This window comes from Pseudonaja textilis, chromosome Z, assembly GCF_049901715.1.
Source record: "Pseudonaja textilis isolate UNSWEBS1 chromosome Z, rPseTex1.2, whole genome shotgun sequence".
NCBI classification, from domain to species: Eukaryota; Metazoa; Chordata; class Lepidosauria; order Squamata; family Elapidae; genus Pseudonaja; species Pseudonaja textilis.
The window spans coordinates 20,014,257-20,038,909 of NC_142008.1; the positions used below are offsets into that span (position 1 = coordinate 20,014,257).

Consider the following 24,653-nt stretch of genomic DNA (forward strand, 5'->3'; position numbering starts at 1 on the left):
CTCCATGTAGACATAGACCTATTAAGGACTACTCGCCGAGTATGGTTTGTCAGCCAGTTATGAACCCATGGTGATGCTATCTATCCCACTTTTTTGTAGCTTTTCAAGAAGTAGGTTGTGGTCTACTTTGTAGAATACCTTGCTGAAATCTAAGTATATTATGTCCACAGTATTTCATTGGTCTACTAATTTAGTCACTATGTTGAAGAATGAAATAAGATTGGTTTGGCATGATCTGTTTCTAATAAACCCATGCTGACTGCTAGTTATTACTTTACTTGTTTCTAGATGTTGGCAGAACTGATCTATTATCTTTTCCAGTATCTTCCCAGGTATTGAAGTTAGGCTGACTGATCTGTAGTTTCCTGGGTCTGTTTTTTTTTCTCTCTCCTTTTTTGAACATGGGAACTACATCAGTTTTTTTCCAATCCTTTATTTGTTCCCCAGTGCTCCATGATTTTTTAAAGATGTGGTACAGTGGTTCTGAGATGACCTCTGCCAGCTCCTTTAAAACTCTGGGATGTAATCCATCAAATCTTGTATTTGTCAAGATCAGACGGGTATTCTCTTACTATTTTTTACTTGGTTATTCTGATTATTATGGTGAATGAAGAGCTATGAGCAGACTAACTCTATCTAATTCTTCTATGGCAAGGAAACAATTTGAGATTGCCCACAAGTGCTCCAGGCAGCTTTTCTTCATGAAGAAAAAGTAAGTCATATTGTCTGGCTGGTTTATCGTTCTGGAAGATGAGGGAAATTTATCTTTTTTCATCAGCAAGGAGTGGGAGGCCATGGAGACTATAGAATGATAGTCATATAACTTGAAAAAAAGCCAAGCAAAATAGTTGGCACATACCACTGTAAATTCAAAGATATGCTTCATCTTTTACATCAATTTCTCAAACAATTATAAATTTCCTCTATATAGTTTTGGGCAGAATTTTTTCATAGTTGTATGATTGTACAATCATACCTAGGTGCTATGTAAGTAAATAATATCCCACTGCCTTATTGTTATTTTCTCATTCAATCCAACATGATGTCAATGTTGCCAACTGGAAAAGGGTGGGCTTCAAATATGTTATGACTGCTAATTCCCAGAATATTCTGGAATTAACATCCCAGTGCAAATAATGAAGAAGATTGGAATAAACTCTGTACACTAAGGGGCATTGATTGTATAGTACTTTAACAGCATATGACATCTAAATCAATGCAGGTGCAACAGAGGCTGAAAATAGCAAAGGCAAGGCAGGGACCAGATTACCTGAGGGACCACCTCTTCACAACTGCTTTTACCTTTTCCATCAGGTCTAACAAGAAAGGCATGTTGTGGATGAACCATCTGATGAACTCTTTTCTGCTCTGGCACCTGCCCTCTGGAACATCATCCCCCATGAGGTGAAGTTAGCCACACACCCTTATGCTCTTTCACAGAGCCCCCAAAACATGCTTTTTAAAATCAGGCCTGGCAGCAGCATGCTGGTTACACTATGCATAACATCTTAATTAACCTTCTAGCAATCTTTTTAATTATTTATGTTTATTAAGAAACATATTTATGTTTAAGTTATATTAGTTAGCATAATTTACTTAATTATGCTAGCTAAGTAAATGTTTTAAGTGTTTTTTGTAGACTATTTTAATAATTGTATTATTGTATGCTGCCCAGAGTAACTTGGCATGAGATGAGTGGCCATATAAATCTGATAAATAAATAATAAAGTGTGTTTCCTCCTCATACAATTGCGGGCAATTGATGAGATGACACCAGACATGGTAAACCCCACAAAAGGCCATTCCAGTCATAAAAGGGATGAAGAGTGTCATATATATCTCAGAGGCATGTATGGTTATATTCACATCTCCCTGGGGAAAAAAAACTGAAGGAAATGCAATTTACTCCATTATTCCAATTTCTGCACTACCCTAGCAAGAAGACAGGTCAGAAGCTATTTTAATTTTAATTACGCTAACCAACTCAGAAGATTCTAGTTACGAGAGACACCTGTCTCATTCTGGAGAATAAGAATTCTCAGTTCATGTTGAAAATGTCTATGGAAATGTCTTTGGAAAATGAAAAAATATTTTAATGGTAATGGCAAGGATAGTTTTCTGCAGTTTTGCAAGCCCAGGATTAATCTCTCTTCTAGGCGTTCACATTTGCACTAAGTCTAAGTTGTAATTGGTTAAACAAACCACAGTAACTGGAATCACAGAACTGATTAGCCAAACTAAACAATCATTTTATGGCTTGGTGGTTCTGTGGATTATTTTATTAGATTTTTAACCCACCTTTGTTACTTTGTATAAGTAACTCAAGGCAGTGTACATACTATTTCCACCTCCCATTTTCTCCACAAGCAGCCCATATTTATCGGAAAAAGAAATAATATAGGAAGTTCTTGAATCCATACTCTAACATTAAATTTAGCAAATTGTTAGGCATGTCATACTGTGATTAAGAGCTAAATATAGCAAAAATCCTGTTATAAGCTCTTTTCCTCAACACACAGGGACTGGCAATTTCCCCCCTAATAACTATGTTACTTAGTTATAGAGTGGATGTTTCCTTCCAAGTACTCATAACATAGTACTTTTTGTTACATATATTGAAATCATGGAATTCTGTTATTTGTATGACTCCAACATTTAATACATAATTTTAAAGAAATAAAAATACCAAGTGTTTGTTATTGAGAACTTGTTACCTGCCACATTTGGTTAAATATAATTGATTTTATTGTGCTAATTAAGTAAACATTTACTTAATTACCTAGATGAAATTCTGGTAATGCAGTGTTATGAGAAGATGTACCAAGTGAAGTTGAAGTACACAGAACTTAGAGCACATTGAGGGCCACATCAGGGTTGTGTTTGGCCTCAGGGGGCTGGGATGGTTGTGGCCAGGGTGGGCATGGCCAGTCCTATGTCATAGAGGCAGGGTGCCTTTGGTGGTCTGAGTGCTCTGCCAGCGAAAACAGGCTCCAAAGCTCAATTTTTGACTGCGACAACTTCCTGCAACTCTCTGCCAGCAAAAACGGAACTCAGGAGAGCCACATGTGGAACTCTGTTTTTACTGTAGAGGCACCGCAGGCCGGTCCTTCGCTGTTTCTAGGGCAGTCCTGTGGGCCAGATCTAAGCACCCCATGGGCTGGATCCAGCCCATGGGCCTTGAGTTTGATACCCCTGACTTAGAGGATTGTGGTAGTTGGCAACCTTTTACAAAACTATTTGCTTTGTAAATACACCTAATGCTGCAGGTAAACTTTCCCTAGGACTGCCCTTTTTGGTGAATGTTCCAAGTTGCAAGTATGGAAAAAATAAGTAGCTTTACCATCTGTCCTCACATTTATGACCATTGCCACATCCCCACAATCACATGATCACAATTTCACAGTGATTATAGTCCCCACTGTCACAAAGTCATGAGATCACCAACCAGCTTCCAACGAACAGTCAATGGAGAAGCCAGCAGTAAAGTTGCAAGTTATGTGATGTCTCACTTAACAATCCTTGGTGGATTGCTTAATGGCCAAATGGAAAATGATATTATAAATTGCTCGCAGTCATGTGTGGCATGGCTTAGCAACTGCATTGCTTAGCGACAGTTTCCAGTCTCAATTGTGGTCGCTAACAAAGAACTATTTATACTACACTACTTCTCTATATAAAGGTCAGCATATGATATGAAAATCCTTGTTTTGTTAACCAGGAAGAACTGCTGCCTGCTAATTCAAACAATGTCGAGCTAAGATCCTATGTTCTTAATATATTTATGTAATTTTGCAGATTTATGAGGTTAAGTCTGAAGAGTGGCAGTTGGGATCACACTTCTCACTGAATCACACTGTGGGAATCTTGCTGGGGGTGAGAAAACACTGTTAATTCACCTAAAAAGCTGCACATCACTCCATCAAACCTTTGAGCCATTTTGGAGACATCCAAAGCAATATGCCTCCCAATCTTCACCCCTCACTTATTTCTGAGAGAAAAAAACCAAAGCAATCACACAGCCACAAACTGATGTTTTTGTAGTGGAGATGTAAATAGCGAACTCTTAGTATGCAGCAAATGAGAGATGCAGCTTCCATGATACCCCACCCCATAATCACATTTTGCACAGCAAAATATTTTGCACTATCTCTCTGGAAGTTAATACAGTCCTGCTGCATTCCATGCCTCCTCCCCCCCTTAAAACATCACACAGTATGAATTCATCCATTAGATTTAGCTACAGAAGCCAAAAAATTAATTCAGCTAATCCAATTAAGACAATGAGCTTTTTGGTGTCAGCATGTCAAAAATTCAGAAAATGACTAATGTGATTCTGCCAGAGTATCACACCTGTCCACCCACCCCAGAACAAAAGAAGAACAATTATTTATATATTCAATTATTTAAAAAATAAATAAAGACAACTATATGTTGTTGTTATTATTACACATTTGACATTATAATTATTCTATCAAATAATTACCATACAAAAATGAAATATGAGTAAAACTCAGACACATGTAAAATGAAAATGAAGAAACAGTTTCATTATTAAATCAGTTTCGTTATTAAAAACATTTAGAATAGTTCCAGTCATTTACCTATAGTGGCTCTCACATTTGTATTCAGGAGGATAGTGGATTATTAAGAGCTTGGAAAAAGGAAGCAAAGGGAACAAGTGCCCTGGCCCACATTTCTAAAGTATTTTTTAAAAATATTACTTCCCAAGTATTCGGTATGATTTAAAATGTTACAGCACTCTGTCAGATGAATATTCTGCCCCATCCTTCAGAAAAAAAAAAGCTTATCAGAGACAGCTTTCAGTTGCATGAGGTCTTTGCTCTGGAAACTTAGGCGAATTCTCTTGTGTGGCCTTGCAGCTCTGAAAAGAGCAGGAAAGCAAGTCCTATTCTCATGCGTTTTTAGAGGCTCCAGAAGCCCTGTGACTTCTAGAGCAGAGGTCTCCAACCTTGGCAACTTTAAGACTTGTGGACTGGCTGAGGAACTCTGGAAATTGAAGTCCACAAGTCTCAAAGTTGCCAAGGTTAGAGACCTCTGCTTTAGAGAGTGCAGAAGCCACATGAGAGCACACCAGATCTTCAGGTAGTCTCCGGAGTTCTGAAAATCATACAAAAACTTCCTGCGATTATTAGAGGCTGCAGAGGCCGCATGGGAATATGGTGTGCTTGTGCATGGTCTCTGGATTCTTTGGAAGTCATGCGATCTCTGGATCCTCTGAAAACCATGCAAGAATGAATACTCTTTTTCACACGAAGTTCCAGAAACCATGCAAGACATTGGTGGGATTCAAATTTTTTTACTACCTGTTCTGTGGGTGTGGCTTGGTGGGCATGGCTTGGTAGGCATGGCAAGGGAAGGATACTGTAAAATCCCCATTTCCTCCCCACCCCACTAACCTGCTTTCCAGCTCCGTTCTCCTGTGCAGGGCAACAAAAGAAGATCCAGCCGTTAAGCTAGGACTCGGGAGGCAGAGAATAGAGGGCGGCAGGGCCAGTCAGAGGTGGGATTTGCCAGTTCTCCGAACTACTCAAAATTTCCGCCATCGGTTCTCCAGAATTGGTCAGAACCTGCTGAATACCACCTCTGATGCAACAGCATAGGCCTTTGCACAATTTTGAGGATCTGGAGGCAACACAAGAACACACCACATTCTAATGTGGCCTCTGCAGGCTCAGAAAATTTGAACAAATACCAAGCTTTGCTATCCTCTAGCAAAATTAAGCCTGTTTTTACATTAGCAGGAAACATTAATTCAACCACAGTTACTTGAAAAGATGTACTTTGTGTGAACTACACCATTATGACTTTTTCCATAAGCTAAAGCTAAAACAAAGTATGGCTAAATGCAATCCAGAAACCCAGCAGTATTTCTTAACCTCATCAATTTTAAATTTCATGGACTTTAATTCCTAGTATTTCCCAGTTAGCATGTCAGCTAGGAATTCTAGGGATTGAAGTCCATTGATCTTAAACTTGTTAAAATTCAGAAACACTAGGCCACAGATGTAGAAGTACAATGGTGAAATATCCATGCTTGGACCTCCAGTTCTGAAAGATGAAATGGTAACCAGGAGAAAGCAGTTATGAATGTATCATCTTCTATTATTAGTCTCCTTCACCCCCCCCCCCCTTCATCATTCGCAGATGTGTTCTACGTAGTAATCCTCTCAGCAGGCCCTGAACAATACTTTCCATTCGGGTTTCTTTTTCTTCCAAACAATTTCTCCTTTGGGAATATGACATCATCTTTTTTCCAGTTACAGTATACTTGTTTTGTTTCTATCGTATTTGGCATTTGTCACTGTAAATATTCACTAAAGTTAACTGTATCTACTAAGCGTTTATTAAAACATACAGAGTAGTGAGAAAATCAAAAACAGGATACCTGGTCAGCACCACCAAGTTATCTTGCAGTTAGAAAACCTTTATGAAGTGGTTTTGTATTAAGCCTTCCACATGCTCCATAAGGACATTGACGTTAGCAGCACAAACCTCATACTTTGGTTTTTCATTCTTTCGCAGCATCTCTAATAGGCCCCCATGGACAGGAGGCAAAGGGTTATATGAGTTTAACAACTGAAGCTGGCTTAACGGAGTCTGTTTTATTTCCCCAATCTTCAGTGCCTGTAGAATAGCAGGTGCAAACTTAGAATAATGAGCAGTAGAAGAAATGACAACCGGGCAAGTTTTGTCTTGAAGTCGATCTGCAACCACTTTGGCAACCGCTGTGTGTGGATCCAGAATGTACCCTGTGGTATTGAACACAGAGTGTATGGCACCCAGGCAGTCTTCCTCAGAGCACCAATCAGCCACTAACTCCTGTTGAAGCTTTTGCAGGAGTTCTTCCGGCAACTGAAAGCGCTGCTGGTTTTCCAGACTGAGAAGTAACTGTGTCACTAGCTGTCCATCACCATTAGCAATCAGGTGTAAATAACGTTCAAGGTTGGAAGACTTCAAAATGTCTATTGCTGGTGACAGGCTTGGCATTAATTGTCTTCCTTGTAAATCATACAAGCCAGTTTTTAAAAATGAAGTCAGGGCATTGTTTTGATTGGAAGCACAGATACATTTCCGAATAGGGATCCCCATGTTCTTTGCATATATCGCAGCTAGTATGTTGCCAAAGTTACCTGTGGGAATGCAGACATCTATGGGGCTCCCAAACGAAATAACACCTTGTTCAATAAGGTTCAGATAAGCTGATGCATGATAAACCACCTGGGGAAGCAAGCGTGCCCAGTTGATAGAATTTGCAGCACTTAACGCGGTTCCATATTCCACTGTGAGAAAGCCAGTAAAATCTGAATTGGTAAACATTTGTTTGATGGCAGTCTGGCAAAAATCAAAATCAGCCTGGACCCCTATGGCTTTTGTGTTGGCTTCTTGGCAGCTGATCATGTGGAATTTCTGTATCTGGCTAACTCCACCATGAGGAAAGAATGTGATCACAGCAATTCTTTGTTTATCAGACTCTTTAAGTTGACCAAAAGCGTTCAGAACTGCACTTCCTGTGTCACCAGAAGTTGCTACCAAGATCAAATAATTGCAGCTTTGGGGAATGCAGTATGCAAACAGATGGGGTAGTAACTGTAAAGCCAAATCTTTAAATGAAGCTGTTGGTCCATGAAACAACTCCAAAAGAAACTGATTCCCTTGCAGATGTCTAACTGGGACGATTTTAGAACACATAAAATTTTGTCCATATGCCATCTGAATCATTTCCCACAATTTGGAAGCAGGAATATCATCAGGATGTATGCATCTTTCTAATATAATCTGAGCTCTTTCGGTGTAAGTTGCTCCTAATAAATGCTGCCATTCTCCAGTAGTGAATTTCGGAAGTCCCAACTCAGGAACAAAGAGACCACCATCTGGGGCCAGTCCTTCAATAAGAACATCACTGAAATATTTTACAAAGCTCCTTGATTTATCTTCCTTAATGGCACGGGTGGAAATGAAGCATTCCTGCTCAGAATTTTGATACCTCTTAACAGCATGAAGCACTTTGTCTGCTACATTCTCTGCTGCAATCCCATTTTCGCAGAGAACACGGACATCGTACCACTTTTTGTAAAATTGCTTCCTAAACTGAATAATATCTCCTAACGATGTTTCTTGACCCTGTCCCACAATACGGTCTACCTTCATTAATTTCAAACGATCCATTATGCTTTCTGTGGGTACATCCAGATATACCACTATTCCATTTTTCTTCACGTGCTCCATGCTAGCAGCATTCATTGGATTAGATCCAGAAAGGGACACTACACTTCCAGATGCTGAAAGGTTTAACAAGGCTTTTCCCTCTTCTTCTATAAACCGTTCATTCCCAATACTCTTTAATTTTTCTGCCACAGTCATATTCCAGGTCGGTTCAAGAACATCATCATCTACATCTATGAAACTAGAGTCCAGCTTCTGACCTAGTATTTTTCCTACTGTTGTTTTTCCAGCACCTGGAGGCCCCATCAAGACAATGTTCTTATTTCCAACAAGAGAGTGCATGAAGGTCCATGCCTTCCAGGTCATGGTGAAGCTTCTTGAGAGAAACAACTTTAAATACAGATCAGAAAACACGCAGTGACATAGTAGCTTCGGGTGGCTATTCCAGCTTAGACGCAGCATCTTTTTCAAAATTCTAATTCCACCAAAAGGGAAAAAAATGCTTTAAAGGAAATAATAAATACATACTTGAGTTATATTTAAAATGATTGCTAGACATTTCTGACAGATCATTTCCTATCTTAGAAAAGCCTGATTTTGAATAAGATCACACATAGTTTGAAACATGATCAGTTCAAATTTCTCTGAATGACAAAGAGGTCAAACAGTTGACAGCTTTTTCTTTTGAAATCTGCCCAGAAAGGCAAATATTCATATGCTGCATGCAACATTTCTACTTTGAAAAACAGCCACTTATGGCAGTCTTATATAAAAAGAACTTTGTAAACATTTAAATGTGTGGCATAGCTTAACTATTATATTGGCTTAAAAACCCACCAGCAAAACAGAACAAAACTAGCAGTAACATTTTAAGTATTAGGATGAATGTTCAAAAGCAACACTGACATCAGCAGATAATGTTCTCAAAATCAATAAAAACTCCTCAGTGGCTTCTATACCAGCTCTCCAAGCTGACATTTAGAAACTACATTATATACCATCACCTATATGGCACAGTAAACTATTGATCTTGAACATAGGGAAAGGTCACTTTAAAGCTAACTGTTATAGCTTGGTAAACCTATATAATGGGACCATCAATCACAATAAAATAAGGACTGTACAGAAACTTTTTTTCTTTAAAACAAAACCCAAAAATTCAAATCACACTTCTGCAGAATGTTACACCTAACATTTCAGTTATTTTAATGAAAGCAGAATGCTACAAAACCCCTTAATGTAATTTTTAGTTTTAAAATTAATCTGCAAGGCAACGAATAATTTTGCTTAAATCAATGTGTCACCTCAACTTACCACTGGGTTTTTCTAGTAATCTTCTTTGTAGGTAGATGGCAATCTCACACACCCTCAATTGGTATCTGTCAATTGCTTTCATGCAGAAACCAGTTACCTGTTGACTGCTTCACACTTCATCTAGATGAACCAGAATAAATGCCACATCAGCAAATGCTCTCCAGAGAGCATGAATTAACAAACATGGAGCAGGTCTTTCTAGCTCTGATAAATGTCTGTGTTGCCAAGAGTGTATTCGTTTGTTTGCTCAGGGAAATCAACAACTGCATCAGCATGAATTGCAAAACAAACAGCACAGGCTATTAAGCAACATTCAGGAAGCTAAATAACCTCATATTACTTTCTTTGTTTTCAAAATTAAAGGAAATAAATTCAGAAATAACACATTGCTACCTTTTTAAAAACATGACTCTGCAATTCTGTGAATTTGCAAGGTATATATGGACATTGTTTCTAGAGAGGACACCATGTTAGCTTTCTGCAGCAAATACAATGAAAAGGTTGCAGATCTTAAAAAATGATAAAATTTATTTTTCCACTGGATTGTTCACATTTCCTTTCCCAAAGACAAGGTGAGAGAAATATCTGAAAGGGAAGATGCAATCTCCGTTTTTCATTCTTAGCCACCAGAGAAATATTTACAGCAGTGACTTTTTCACACTGGTATTAGTAATGGAGAGACAGAGGCATCTTGTGGCGAACCAGTGCTCTCCAACAGCAGTTGATCTGCACCAGTTCTGGAAGAAACAGAAAAACATCATCTCTTTAACTATAGGGGAAGCAATTTCATAAAAATAAATAGTAAAACAGTTGAAAATGCTACGCTTCTCTGCTACATAAACTAAAATAGGTTATGGATTCTCCAAGACCATTACCATTGGAATTTCCCACTGGACTCGGTAGGATTGTTTTTCGCACTGTAAAACTCACTGAGAAAAAAAAAAAGAAATAACTTTAGTTTGTTCATGAAAGTGTTTTGAAATTATTTACTGATTCAGATGTAAGTTAGATCAAGCCACCATGTAATTCAATGCCCATTCTGATGTTACAAAGGGTAGATCCATGCAAAATTGGATTCCTGTTAAAATCAATAGCACCTACATATATACCACTAAGACAAAGGTTTAACTTGTTATAGAAAATAGTTTCTGACGCAAGCTTGTCCATTTCACTAGGCCATAATGTAGAAAGCTATGTTGATTTTAGTTTAGCATGACTCAATCACTATGATTATCAATGATGGTTTATGACTGAATATTTATGTCCCAACCAACCAGATTTTTTTATTTTGCTTCAGAATTACTGATATTCCAAGAAAACAGTACTCTTGTGTAAACGACAACAATGTATTGGAATAAAACTTCCTCACACTCTTCCTTTCATATTTCACACCAGCTAACAGCTGCAAAATTTAATTGTCCTTGTTTCATTCTTCGGAGATCAATAGTCTTATAGTAAAACCAGATGACAACAAAACGTGACCTATTAATTCAGAGGGAATTTGCGTGCAATTCAACAGCATTTCCCTCCATTTCCCTTTCTATTCTTCCCGGCCAGCAAAGCAGGAATGTTTGTTTTGTCACTGGACAACAAAGTTCAGGGATGATAGTCCTATGGCAAGATCAGATCAGATCTGGTTATAAAGTCTAATTGTCAAGAGTCAGGTGTTCAATCTCTCTGTTGACTCAGTAGACAGACCAATATTTTAATGTATGTGGGGCTTTTGGAAAAAAATTGTCTTCCAACACATCAATAGACCTAACTGAGGTAAAGAAAAGGAAGGCTGAGATCAGGACTGCCTTCTTGCTTCATGTAGTACCCTTCCTAATCTTCACCAATCTGTCAAATGAGATTTTTTTTATTGACTTGGATGTATTAATCTTTGCAAGACTCAAAGATATATAAGAAGCATTGTCTTCCAGGAGACATATTCATTTCCCCCCCTCCCAAAAAAAAAGAACCTAACAAGCTAGATGTTTGGTCTCTCTTACAGCCCTAGTCAAAATGAATAGAGTACAAGACAGTGTGCCTGTAACAACCTTAGGCAAGCACAGTAGCAAGGAAAGTTACAATCCTTACAGTATCATTATTACCTTCATTATCAAAACATCGTAAATTGTTCACACTGCAGGGTTTTGTGTCAGGAGGGAGGGCACTATGTTCATTTGGAACAACTGAAGATGATTTAAGTTAACATCACCATACAAATTGGCAATGAAATGGAAAGGACATTGGGAGCATATATTGGTCAAGATGGTTACTGAAATGTCATTCCATAGTAATAGGACATAACAGTATAACATATTTTTTTCTTGGTTGCACTCCAATTTGATGGCATATAATAAAATATAGAATTGTTGCTACTGTCTTCTTCTGGGATGAATTTTTTTTTTAATTTCTTGGCCTTTTCAATAGCCCAAGATTTTTTAGTGATCATCCAAGTATTACAACACCTGACCATATTTTACAATTATAGTGTACAATTACTTTAGATTCACCAAGAACCATAGTGGAGCAGAGGTTAGAATGTAGTATTGCAGGCTAATTCTGCTGACTGCCAGCAATTTGATTCTCACCGACTCAAAGTTACTCAGCCTTCCATCTTTCCAAGGTTGATAAAATGAGGACCCAGATTGTTGGGGGCAATAGGTTAACTCTGTAAACTGCTTAGAAAGGGCTGTAAAGCACTGTGAATTGATATATGTCTTAATGTTATTGCTTATTTATTTCTTAATGTCATTTCTACTGCTTAACTGATTTGTAATTTAGATTATCTAACCACATATGTGTGATAGCAATAAAAAAATCTCAAATGAGCAACTTCATTGTATATACAAAACTAGATCGGAGTTTAACTAATATCATTAAAAAAAGAACAGCTATACACAATTCTAAATCATAAACAGGTTTTTGAATAATTGAATACATACCTGAAGAAAATAGGAGATATTTTATTTCAAATGCCTTGATTAACTGAAATAGATAGTGAAGGAAATTCTTTACCTAGTTTAATCCTCAAGGTTAAAACTACAAGAAGTATAAAATGTTAGTCTTTTATAAATGTTTTCACTTATGTACAACAGAAACTATGGGGTGGATTTGCCTTCTCTTGCAAGCAGGTCTTGGCAATTTTCCACTTGGTTAATATAACCATGGAAATTAGGAAAGGTCTAATTTCACCTCTATTTGGAATACAACCCTCTTAGTTGCAATTTGTTCTTGTTCAGCTCACAATAGTAACATTTATAGTAACATATTGAATAAAACTAACACCATATCTCCTTTATTAAAACTTGCCATATACCCCTTCTTAGTAGACAATAATACAGGATATCACTCCAAAGCTTTTTCAAATTGCAAAGTAACGAAGTCTCAATAGAGGACATGGCAACATAAAGATTAATGAGGGTGGAAATACTAAACATAGTTCTGATGCATATTATTCTAGAATAAATCATTCAAAGATAAATTATTTTGATTTCTAGAATTAGGATTCAATCTCTACAATAGAATGATTTTTTCCACAAAAGTGGAAAATCTAGAGTGCTAGATTCTTCAACGAGATGAGAAAACTGTGGCCTTAAGAATACTTCTGGTTATAATTCCCATCATCTTTGACTATTAGCATATTTGCTGGAGTTACTTGATTTTAGGAGCAAAATCTGATGGGCTAAGAAATTTCTTTTTCTTTTTAAGTTTTGTTTTATTAATATAGTATATAAAAATTCCATTTCAGTCAAACAGTGTATTGTCTGGGTACAACTGTTTTTAGACAATCATAATCAGTGTTTATGATATCATTCATCATAATAAGATTAATACTGTAGTAATAATATTTTGTCTATTTTAACAAATTGCCATTTTAACATTTATCCTTTTTATGTCCCTTTCTTTCTAACTTCTGTTTTTATTATCTAGCCATCAATAAAACTAAGCAGCAACTTAGTAGTCAAGGGATAGACCATGCATGGTGGCCACAAATCCAGATATAATCTCACTATGAGAAAGATGCTAAAATGTATGGTTTTAATAAAGAATTGACAAAACTGGACCAGATACTAACTGGAACAGATGAAAAACTGATAAAGAAAATATATTTTATTTATTTTGTATTAAACTTGAAAGTGAGCAGGTAGAGGAGGCAATGATTGGGCTAAAATTTTTGGATATGCAATAGAATTAGACAAATGGAGGAAACTGTGGGATAGAAATGTTAAATTGACTATGTCAACTGCATAGAAATAAAATTTGTATAAAATATTTTACAGATGGCATTTTGCGCCAAGATTGGCGAAAATGTATAAGGATAATTTGCTAAATGTTGGAAATGTAATAAACATCTGCTTCATATTACCATATGAGGTGTCCACAAGCTAAAAAATATTGGAAAATACACACCAAGTAAAAAAAAAAAGATAAAACAGCATATAGACATGAAACCATAAATATTCTTATTGAGCATTATATCAGAAAAATATGATAGACTACACTTGATTTTACATGTATTAACTGCAGAATTGTATATGCTCAACAAAAGAAGTCTGATGAGAATGTAATTAAGAAAATATTATAATGTGCAGAAATTGATAGACTAATGTTTACTATTAAGGACAAAAAGAAACTAAATATTTTTTGACATGGAATTCATTTTATCGAGGGCTATCAAATTTTTTATGACCCTCCTGAACCAAACAGCTCTTCCGCTGTTTTAACTTGCTAAGGAGCCTCCCATGCTGGTATTTTTCCGATTCAGGCCAGTCCAATTTTATACAGTGAATAAGAAATCAAATAAAATCAAATAAATCAAATAAAAAATGACTTCGTCCATGTATGTTTCCATACATGAAACTCGCAAACCTCCACTTACTGTTGAACTACAATTCCCAGCATCCCTCCCTATTCTCTATACAGGCTGAAGCTGTTGGGAAATGAGTTTTTGTATCTTCTAAAGGGCTGCCAAGCGCTACTCCCTGCATGATTCCCACTCAGTCAAATGGTTATGAATTCTATTCATGAAAAAGGAAAGATATGCATGTCTCCCAAATTCAGAAGAAAAAGCTAAGCAAGAATATTTTCCAATGCAGATTTTTTTTTCTATGAAAACTCTCCCCTCCCTTCAAGCACCAGCTCCAGTCGAGATACATACTATTACGCATGCGCACCCTTCCACTCCAACCTCCTCCGAAGATCTACCGAACTACTTCCTATCTATCATTGTAGGCGTTCTTCCCGCAAACGCTCTTATCGCGCTTGCGCTCCGTTCCATCGAGCTCTGTGCTCCGCCCCATTCGGCCACCCATTGTTCGTTATGATTCCGGAAATGATGTCATAAAGCCGGTCCCCTCTTCTACACAAATGTGTTACCAAGCAGTTGTTTCTAGGGGCAACCAAACAGTGGGTTTGTTGCTACTCATGTAAAACTCATTCTCTGAATGAGGAAGAATTCGAATACCTTCGGAGCAAAACCCTAGAAGAGACGGGAAGGGTGGGAGGAGAGGGAGAGAAAAAATAGATTGGAGAAAAATATTTTTGGAACAGGTAAGCAGGTAGTTTGAAGTAGTGAAGAGAACTGTACTAGTTTTTGGAATTAATTTATTACATGCGTGCTTCATCTTCCCTTCAGGTGGTGGTGTGAGATTTCTACTTTGCCTCTCCCGCTTCCTCTTTTCTGCCCTAACAATCTTGTAAAGATAGGAGAGAGGGTGGCTGGGTTCATATAACATGCTAAGCCATAAAATGGTTCTTTTGTTTTGGATTGTATCCTATGAATCTAATCGTTGTTGTTTGTTAAACCATGCTATCTGGTTAAAGTGTTGTGTGAATCCAGCCAGTTGTGGGTGAAACAGAAACTGCTTTGGTTTCGAGAACCACATCTTAACATGGTATGTGAATGCTGGAAATGATTTTTCTGAGATCCCCTGTGAATTTCATAGTCCTGACTTTAGTTAGACTCCTGCCCTAGTTCAGTGATATAATTTGAATGCTATATTGCTTCTTCACCTTGATTTGAATATGTAAAGCATTCCTCTAGTGACTCAGTATATTGAGATCTCTGAGTAGCTTTCCTTGGAGCAAAGAGGGGTCTTGAGGTACTTTGAACTAGAAAGTACCTGTGCCTCTCCTCCTCCTCCTCCTGCTTATTCAGGTGATCACTATTCCTGAATATAAGCTGAATGTTCTGCATCAGATGTATAGAAAAATGAAGTTTGATACCTGGCAAGATAATATGGTTAGTCATATTTATCCCAGAGAGGTTTTATCTTGGGTGTGCCACGTAAATCTCACTTAGGCTTCTCAACCAGTATCAAGAATATGGTTTTTAATTTAACAAGTCAGAAAGCTGCCACATCTACTTAACTATATGAAGAGCCATTGGTTGGCAAAAATTATGTATACATTTGTATACAAATTATAAGTAATATATTAAGTTTTAGATGATTTAAAGTGATTGTGATTTTCTGCTGGCTAGGAAAAAAAGCGGATGATAGTGAAGGGCAGAAAATGAAGAATATGAAAGAGAAACTCTGAAAGAAAGCCAGAATGTTTGCGTATGCATGGGGATGACATGAGTATGAGAGAAAATATGACAGGTAATTTTTTTTAATAGCTAAGCAATTTAAATAATTTATTTGTAGGCCTGTTACGATGACAGCTATGGTCATGGAGGAGAGCATTTATAATCTTCTACCTCAGATTGTGGAGAAGTCTCGGATAACAGAGAAGCCTAGGTATGGGAACAAGAATCTTTCCCCTGGCTGCTGTTCTGACATGGTTTTGCATTTAACAATAACTGGTATGCTTTTTTTTTGGAGACATATGTTAAATATTACATTTTCTATAGGAAGAAACTGAATATAGGATCTCCCACCACTTAATAGGTTAGTACTGCTAATTTACCAATACCTGCATATCTCTTTTATCTACAAAAATAGAAAAACTGTTTGCACCTGCTCCTTTTAAATCAGTTTTATATACTTATTGGGGGAAAATAGAAGAAGAGTGCTTGCCTGTACATTTCAAATAAATTCTTTTGAATCTGGGAATAAACACTCCAAAAGGTGTCTGAATGAACACTATAATATTATACTATGTATTATGTTTATACAATATGCAAATTTCAACATTTTTTTTAACTTTTATTTCTCTATTTCATAGAGATCTGAAATTTTGATAATATGGATTTGATACAATATTTCTTTTGCAATGTTATTCTGAAGTAATGAACAACTCCAGCAGAATGCAACTTTCATAAAAAGCTGTGCTACTTTGTTTCTTCTTGGTGTCTTCAGGAATAAATTCCAGGAGTCAGCTTGTCTGTCAGGTCTCTTATACTAAATAGTTCTGTCAGCAGCTTGAGCAAGTGTTGCTCCAGATACGGAGAATTTCTGTCAATGTGTCATTCAATTTTATTTTCCACAAGATGCCGCTATGCTGCTAATGATGAAACTGGTTGATCTTCTCTTATGAGATGAATCTCGGAGGCAGATCAAGTTTCTTTACCCTGGCAGTGCTAATTCTGGAGACAGATGCACATTTGGGATCAATAGAGGGATAGCAAAAATTCTGTTATGAGTGGGAATAAAGCTTTCAATATGCCAAGCAATGAGAGGAATTATAAATATTCAGTGTTAGGAGAACATGAGTGGCAATTGCCTCTTACTCATACAGCCATTTACTGGCTATCAGCTTGGGTTGGGTAAATGGCAAGGGAATTATAATCCGGCATTGTGGTTGCCATAAAAAGAGAACATGAACTAGCGGTGTCATTCATATCTCAACAATTGTCTTTCTTGTTTATCTGTATCCCACCTTTAGTATATTTACAAATAACTCAGGGTGGCAAAAAATTCAACACACCTTCCTAATCCAATATTCAACAACTCTGTGAGGTAAGGTTGAAAGAGAGTGACTGGTCCAAAGTTGCTTCATTGGCTTTCATGGCTAAGGCAGGACTTGAACTCACAATCTCCCATTTTCTAGCCTGGTGTCTTGGTCTCTAGACCAGACTGGCACTCTCTATATAAAGAGCCAACTGGCCAGTGAAGGAAAAGCACTTTTTTCCATGCACACATCTCTTCTGGAAAAAAATATATCTGACCCAAGGAAAAAATTAGTGGGTTTCGATGCCACTTGCCAGTACTGGAAAATCTGAGTAGGTTCCACAGCTACCCAGCATCTGCCTAGACTCTTATCTGGGGCAGTTTCTTCTCCTGAATGTGATGCTGCTCAGCAGATACTGGATCATATAGTGACTAGCTGCCATTTGAGATCTTATACAGAAGTCCTTCTCCAACTAACAAATACTGTGCTTAATTGGATAAGTGGACTAGATATTAATATATTAAATACTTCATGTATTTTAAAATGTAACCTATAGTGTGTGTGTGTGTTCCTTAAATCTTACAAATCTTACAAAATTGATTACATATCTCCATCATATACCTACCATAGAATTATGTATTCCTTCTGTTTAAACTTATTATTGATGTTCATGGGCTCTATACCTCTGAGCTGCAGCCCAGTAGTGGACTGTGAGCTGTTTGTAACTAGGTCATGGAAATGATGGGCAAACGTGTGTGCATGCACATGCATCCCCACTTGAGTGAGCAGCAGGCAAATGCATGTGTGCTCCATTTGCATGAGCGGCAGGTACGTGTATACACGCTGCTCTTGCAAATGGAGTTGCACTTGAGCACATGCTTGCCATCATTCGATCACGGAACCATCCCCTCTCCCCACCCCCCACCCCTGGTTCGCAAAGTTATAAAGGTTGGGGAACTCTGCTCTATGCCATACACTAAATAAGTAAATATCTCCAGTGAGTGATGTTCTCTGGGCAATTTATAATAGAGAATATAGAGCAAGGGTGTCAAACTCAGCTTAGAACTGGCCCGTGAGGCCATCCTGGAAAGACTGGCCCATGGTGGCTCCGCCAGTGAAAACAGAGCTCAGGAGGCACAGCCCTCCCAGACTTTGTTTTCAGTCATGTTGGCATCTTGCAGCCCTCTACCAATTAAAATGGAGCTTGGCAGCCCATTTTCGCTGGCAGAGCACTTGGGCCACCACTAGTGCCCCTGACATGAGTGATATCAAGCCATGCCTACCCTGGCCACACCCACCCTAACCCTCGAGGTCGAACACAACCTTGATGCATCTCTCAATGAAATCTAGTTTGACATCCCTGATATAGAGGCTGGTTATATGTAGCATAATGTAATTTGCTTGGCTTGGGCTTACATCAAGCCAAACAAACTACTGGAGCTTCTTTACACAGGCAACATGACTGTTATAATTAACCCAACTATTGTTTGTAAAACAGATTTTATGGCTTTGCAAGTTATAACTATTAATTCTGCCAGCTGTAGTAGTTTAAATATATGGGTTCAACTTTCGTCCCAAAAGAGTAGTATTTCTGTTTTAGGAATTGTGATGCTGGAACTTGTTAAATAAAGGGATAGGCAATAATCCCTATAGTGTTGATATGACTTTGGAATCCTGAGGTTAGTTTAGGTTACTGAGGTTATTGAGATTAAACTACATTTTTATTAAAGGGGATTTATTAAAAAACCAATTAACTATCTTTTTCCTTCTTGAAGCTGAATAAGAGTATTGCAAGCTCGGAGAGAAATTAATTATAAATAAAATTTGATGTTAATTCAACAAATCATGGCATCAGAGTTTAAAAAGCATTGCCCATTTTTCTTATTTTTCCTCTGCCATTTAATATATGTGAATTATAAAATGCATAATCATTGTTTTAAACAAAAATAAATTCAGAACCATATTGTTCATCGGAATCATTTTGAACTTTTAAAGGTGCAATATTCAGCAATACAATTATCTATGGAATAATGGAATCTTATCTTCTGCTGACTTTAACTTTTTTTGTCGATTTTGTCTCTCTCTTTATTAAAGTTTTGTATCAGCATTTAGACCATATGTGAAACGTGCAATACAGCAAAGTAAATCACAATGGAAAACAATTGGACCCCCAAAAGTCCAAGTGCCCTCTCCAAAAAACTTCCTTCAGAAACATTCAAAAGAACCAAAGTTACCAACAAGTATGTTTTTGACATAAGAATATTTGAAGGCATTTCGCCATTTTTATTTTGTATTTTATTTTTAATATGTAGGACTGGTATGTTCCTTTTCTTATGATTTTTGAAGGGAAAATCTGTAAGCTAATGAAATGATTACAGAAACATAGTAAGTGTTCCAGACACCTGCTATATTTGCATTCCAATTCATTGTGAAGCACAGTTTGGACAACAAAACAAAGTGGTGCACAACTCTATTAATCAGCCAGTCTTCTTCACAAAGGGGGAAGGGGGTAAGAAACAATCTCCTCTAAATGCTTTTCAAGAGAAATTCCAAAAACCTGGTCTTATAATATAAGTTAGAAGAGAAAAATCATTCTAGAGGTACAGTATTGTACCACATTTTTCGGTAGAATTTAAAATGTTGGGATGAATTCTGAAGATTGCCATTTTTAAGAAAAATATGGCTGCCACGAGTGTGACTGGTTACAAAACACCCAAAAAAGGAAATTAGTGTTTCCTTGTCTTTCTGAGCAAGTAGACTCCTTTCTGAAGAAATATGTTATATTGTACATGGCTGCAAAATAAGGAACAGCAGGAAAAAATAGCATTGTAGATTAAATAAACACTGATTGATGCGTATGTGCCATTTATTGATAAATTCAAATTTATAAGTTTCATTTTAAGTAGTTTTTATTTTGTAAAAAAAAATAAAAATTGAAAATTGTAAAAAAAATTAATGTTGGAAAATGTCTAAATATAATTTTGTGGATTGCTATTTTTCTGGAAAAGAAAAAAAAGATCAACGCACTAAAAAAGCAATGGAACTAAGTGTGCCCAAAAGAACAGATCATCCAATAATGGGAGTTCAGTGTACAAGGAATTTCATAAACACAAATACAAGTAATGCTATCATGGCAGTGCCCAAGAAACCATTACCAGTTTATGTAGACAGAAGGCAAGGAGACAGATTTCTTCTGGAAACTTCAGGTCTTGTTCCAAAATATCTCAAGAAAAAGGTAGGTTTGTACAGAGTTGGAAAAAAAATGGAGCTGAAAAATATAGGTAGTCCTCATGTTACAACAATAGGTGTAGTGACTGTTTGAAGTTACAACAACACTGAAAAAAGAAACTTACAACTGGGCCACACACTTAGGATTATCACATGATTCCAAATTGGGTGGGATTCAATTTTTTTAACAACCGGTTCTGTGGGCGTGGCTAGGTGGATGTGACAGGATGGGCATGGCTTCTTTTTTTTTGCATCACCCCCCCCCCCCACCAGGGTTTTTTGCCACCTGGGCTTCAGGGAAGCCTCCTTGGGGGGGGGTGTTTTTGCTCCCAAGAGGCTTCCCTGGGACCCAGGAAAGCAAAAAATGGAGCACAGGGGGAGCACACAGCACCCCCACCCCCACACTCCAGTTTTGGGCCTCCTGGGCCTCAGGGAAGCCTCCTGGGGGAGGGCATTTTTGCTCCCAGAAAAACAAAAAACAAAGCGCAGGGAGCGCATGCAGCATTCCGCATGCTCTGTTTTTGGGCCTCAGGGAAGCCTCCTGGGTGAAGCAGTAAGACAACGAGGGGGATCCCAGCATAGCTGATCATCAGAACAGCTGATCATTGGGAGGGAAGAAAAAACCTTAAGGAGTGACTGGGCGAGGGGGAGAATGTCAGGCATGTGTGTGATGTCGCGCATGCACGATAAGGACTGGCTGGGTGGGGAGAGGAGGGTGGAGTAGAGAGGGGAGGGGCCAGTCAGGGGCATGATTTGACGATTCTCCGAACTGCAGAATCGTAACAATCAGTTCTATAGAATTGGTCCAAACCGGTAGAATTCCACCCCTGATCAAAATACAGGCACTTGGCAACTGGCATCTATTTATAACAATTGCCAGCATTCCCAAGATCATGTGATTACCATTTGCAGCCTTTCAGATGACTTCTGAAAGCAAGATTAGTGGAGGAAGTATAATTCATTTAATGACTGTGTAATCAATTGCAGTGATGCCATTCGCTTGGCAATTGTGAAAATAAAGATTGTAAATTGGGCATGACTTAATACCTGCCTTAGTTAACAGTAAAAATTCTAGCTCCTCTTGTGGTAAATCAAGGGCTACCTATATAGTTGGTATGTTTGTATACCCAGAAACAGATTTTGACTGTGAAATTCTGTCCATGTTTATTCTGAAACCCATTGAAATCAGTTAAGTTTACTTCTCATTAAGCATGCAGAGGATTGCATTGTGCAATTCCCAGGAACCATTGAAATTATTTAATTAATTCAATATGAATAGTGTAGTTAACTGATTTGTTTTTAGGGAATGCCAACTCTACTATTATGACTATATAGGCTGATCTTACTTTGAAAATTTAACTTTGATATTCACATGTTCACTGGAATGGATTGAACTGCATTCTTAGTCCAAAATGGAAGAGTTGTGTTACATATGAAAACTGTATGCTTTTTAACAGTTACAAAATGTATTTTTCTTATAGGATTATGGAGTGATTCCAAAATATGTAATAAAGCGAAATGAAGATACAAAAAAGGCTCAGGAAGAATATGATGCCTATGTCAGGGAGACTCTCAGACAAAAAGCCATGAAACGGCTCACAGAGGAAGAGAGAGAAACTCTTTTAGAGGTAATGACTTGAGAAATACTGCGACTGAGATGGGTACAGTTTCGCTAGATGGAGCTCTAAAATTGTTCTATGTTGTTATGTTCTGATAAATGCCAAGTAGGTAGGAGCGTTACCATGTTGATTTGAAAAATGAATCGTTTGCCTTTAAACTTTTCATTGTATGCGTATTTTGTAGGAGATGTATGTATGTATGTATGTATGCATACATACATATACACACAAATTTTGTGTGTGTGTGTATAGGTGTTCTCAGCATTCTTTAGAAAGAATGCTGAGAGCAACAAAGATTATTAGACCAGATACACACACACACACCACATTTTGTGTTTGTGTGTATCTCTCGTCTAATAATCTTTGTTGCTCTTCTCAGCATTCTTTCTAAAGTCTCAATATCTTTTCAATATTGTGGTTACCAAAACTGGACACAAAATTCCAAGTATGGTCTTATGAAGGCATTATAAAGTAGTTCTAACACTTCATTTGATCTTGATTCTGTTCCTTTGTTAATGCAGTGTAGTGCAGTCTAGGACTGCATTGGCTTTTTTGGCAGATGCATCACATCACTGGCTTATATTTAAGTGATTGCCAACTAGGACTCCAAGATCCTTCTCACAGTTGCTACTATTGATCCAGGTATCTATACCTGTGTCTTTGGTTTTTCTTGCCTAAATGTAAAACTTTTCTCACCATTACATTTTTATTTTGTTAATTAGGAGGAGTGTTCAAGTTTATTGAGATCCTTCTGTATCTTGAGCCTGTCTTTTAAAATGTTGGCTATTACTACCAGCTTGGTGTTGTATGCAAATTTGATGGACTCCCCTTTTATCCCCTAGTCTAAATCATTCTCATCCATTCTCTCTCTCTTTATCTCTCTTTTAGAGATCTATCAAATTTTGCTAAACACATTTTAAAAATGTTTGATTGCAAACATAGTACTTCTGGGCTATGTTTCTCTGCTACTTATTAAAGTAGACTTTATTTAGGATTCTGTGAAAGCCTGGAAAAATGTACAACTTGATAAAAAAAATTTTAAATTTTTATTAATGCGATGTTTCTGAACCTTGGCAATTTTAAGCTATATGCACTTCAACTCCTGAATTCTTCAGACAGGAATAATTTTCCCATGCTAGCTAGGGAATTGTGGGAGTTGAAGTCCACATAGCTTAAAGCTGCCAAGATTCAGAAACACCGCATTAGTGCAACTCTTATTACCAACATCTCTTTTTTCAGGCCACACGGAAACCTGAAAAAAGGTGCTGTTTTTAGCATTTAAAAGAAATGTTGAATAATACAATCTTTCCTGAGAATGTAGGATTACAGCCTTTGTGCATTTTTAGATACTTTACTGCAATGATTCTCAAACTGGCCCATTTTAAGGTTGCCTCCTAGAATTTTGGGGATCAAAGTCCACATATCTTAAAGGGGCCCAGTGTGAGAAGCACTCCTTTACTGCATTCTAATTCTTCTTTTCTTTTTTTCCATGTAGGGTCTCAAAACGAACTGGGAGGAGGTGCATCAGGCATTCCAAAACCTTTCAGTAGAAATAGATACATTACCCAAGAAGCTTTACAGAGAAAAGCTGGAAATAGACATGAAACAGTTGGAACATGATATTCAGACAATTGAGAAACACAAAGTTATTTACATAGCAAACAAATGAGGGTGTCTTTTGAGGATCATTTTTCTGTGAGATAGTTTACTTTCAGTGGAAATATAAATTGCATATATAAGTAGAAAACTATTTGAGGTTTTAAAATCTTTGTTAAAATTTATCATATTTTACATTTTGTTTCCTTTTAGATGATTATTTTTTCAATAAAGGCATATTTTTCTCCAAAGTATTTGGTTGCATGCTATTTTTAAAAAGTCTTTCAAGGTTTCCAGGGTCTTTGTTATATAATTCAAAGAGGATGAAAAATAATAGCAGATAGGAATGATTTACCAGACAGTTAATAGTGATAAATGTTCATTAAAGTACTAAGTAATTCAGTGAATTATTTAGTTTTCAAATCATTTTATTTAGCTTGGTATGCAGACTACTAAAATCATTTTTGTGTTTGCTTTTACTGTAAACTACCCAAATGAAAAAAACCAAGTAAAATTAATAATTAAAATTACAAGTAGTCCTTGACTTATAACCATTAGTTTGGCAAGTTACAACTGCACTGAAAAAGGTGATTTGTAGTCAGTTCTTGCACTTACTAGTATGGCAGCAACCCATGGCCACTTGATCAAAATTTGGGCACCACGCAACTAGTGTTTACATGGTTTTAGCATCATGAAGTCATATGCCACCTTCCCAGCAGGGTTCTAACAAGGAAAGTCGGGAGGGGGAGGCAGATTCATTTAACAATTGCATGATTCATTAAAAAATGCAGAGATTTGCTTAACAATCATGGCAAAAAGGTTGTAAAATTGGGCACAAGTCACTTAGCCATCGCCTTGAAAATTCTGGTACGATTGCTGTAAACTGAAGGC

At 37.2% G+C, this 24,653-nt stretch overlaps 2 protein-coding genes across 7 annotated transcripts in view; one reads left to right on the top strand and one right to left on the bottom strand.

Moving 5' to 3' along the window:
- THNSL1 (threonine synthase like 1) overlaps positions 1–14,727 on the bottom strand; it is a 30,878-nt gene extending 16,151 nt beyond the window's left edge. Inside the window, exons 1-6 of one of the 4 annotated variants that reach the window (XM_087917957.1) lie at positions 14,645–14,723; positions 12,429–12,471; positions 10,374–10,427; positions 10,141–10,235; positions 9,499–9,618; positions 6,407–8,686 (exon numbers count right to left, since the gene is read on the bottom strand). In XM_087917957.1, the coding sequence (XP_087774083.1) occupies positions 6,436–8,646 (2,211 nt within the window). In that variant the 5' untranslated portion in view covers positions 8,647–8,686; positions 9,499–9,618; positions 10,141–10,235; ... (1 more) ...; positions 12,429–12,471; positions 14,645–14,723 and the 3' untranslated portion in view covers positions 6,407–6,435. Of the gene's footprint in view, positions 1–4,431; positions 8,687–9,498; positions 10,236–10,373; positions 10,428–12,428; positions 12,472–14,644 lie in introns of those variants that run through there. The other 3 variants (XM_087917956.1, XM_087917955.1, XM_087917958.1) reach the window with 3 other exon arrangements.
- Positions 14,728–14,797: 70 nt separating this feature from the next.
- On the top strand, positions 14,798–24,011 carry ENKUR (enkurin, TRPC channel interacting protein). 3 transcript variants are annotated; one of them, XM_026710053.2, is made up of 6 exons: positions 14,798–15,036; positions 16,134–16,226; positions 19,414–19,559; positions 20,328–20,554; positions 22,029–22,175; positions 23,662–24,011. In XM_026710053.2, the coding sequence occupies exons 2-6, from the start codon at positions 16,144–16,146 to the stop codon at positions 23,833–23,835; spliced, it is 777 nt and encodes a 258-aa protein (XP_026565838.1). In that variant the 5' UTR covers positions 14,798–15,036; positions 16,134–16,143; the 3' UTR covers positions 23,836–24,011. The 3 variants fall into 3 exon arrangements, with proteins under 3 accessions (XP_026565838.1, XP_087774558.1, XP_087774556.1); XM_087918432.1 differs by having other exon boundaries at positions 14,815–15,036; positions 19,432–19,559; XM_087918430.1 differs by lacking the exon at positions 14,798–15,036 and adding an exon at positions 15,359–15,380.
- Positions 24,012–24,653: the final 642 nt, after the last annotated feature.

What these genes read in the sequence shown, in the direction of transcription:
- ENKUR (XM_026710053.2), top strand. Translation starts at nt 16,144, where the DNA reads ATGACAGCTATGGTCATGGAGGAGAGCATTTATAATCTTCTACCTCAG. An exon ending in CAAAATATCTCAAGAAAAAG is followed by an intron (nt 20,555 to 22,028) that starts GTAGGTTTGTAC and finishes TTTTTCTTATAG; the next exon opens with GATTATGGAGTGATTCCAAA. An exon ending in AGAGAGAAACTCTTTTAGAG is followed by an intron (nt 22,176 to 23,661) that starts GTAATGACTTGA and finishes TTTTCCATGTAG; the next exon opens with GGTCTCAAAACGAACTGGGA.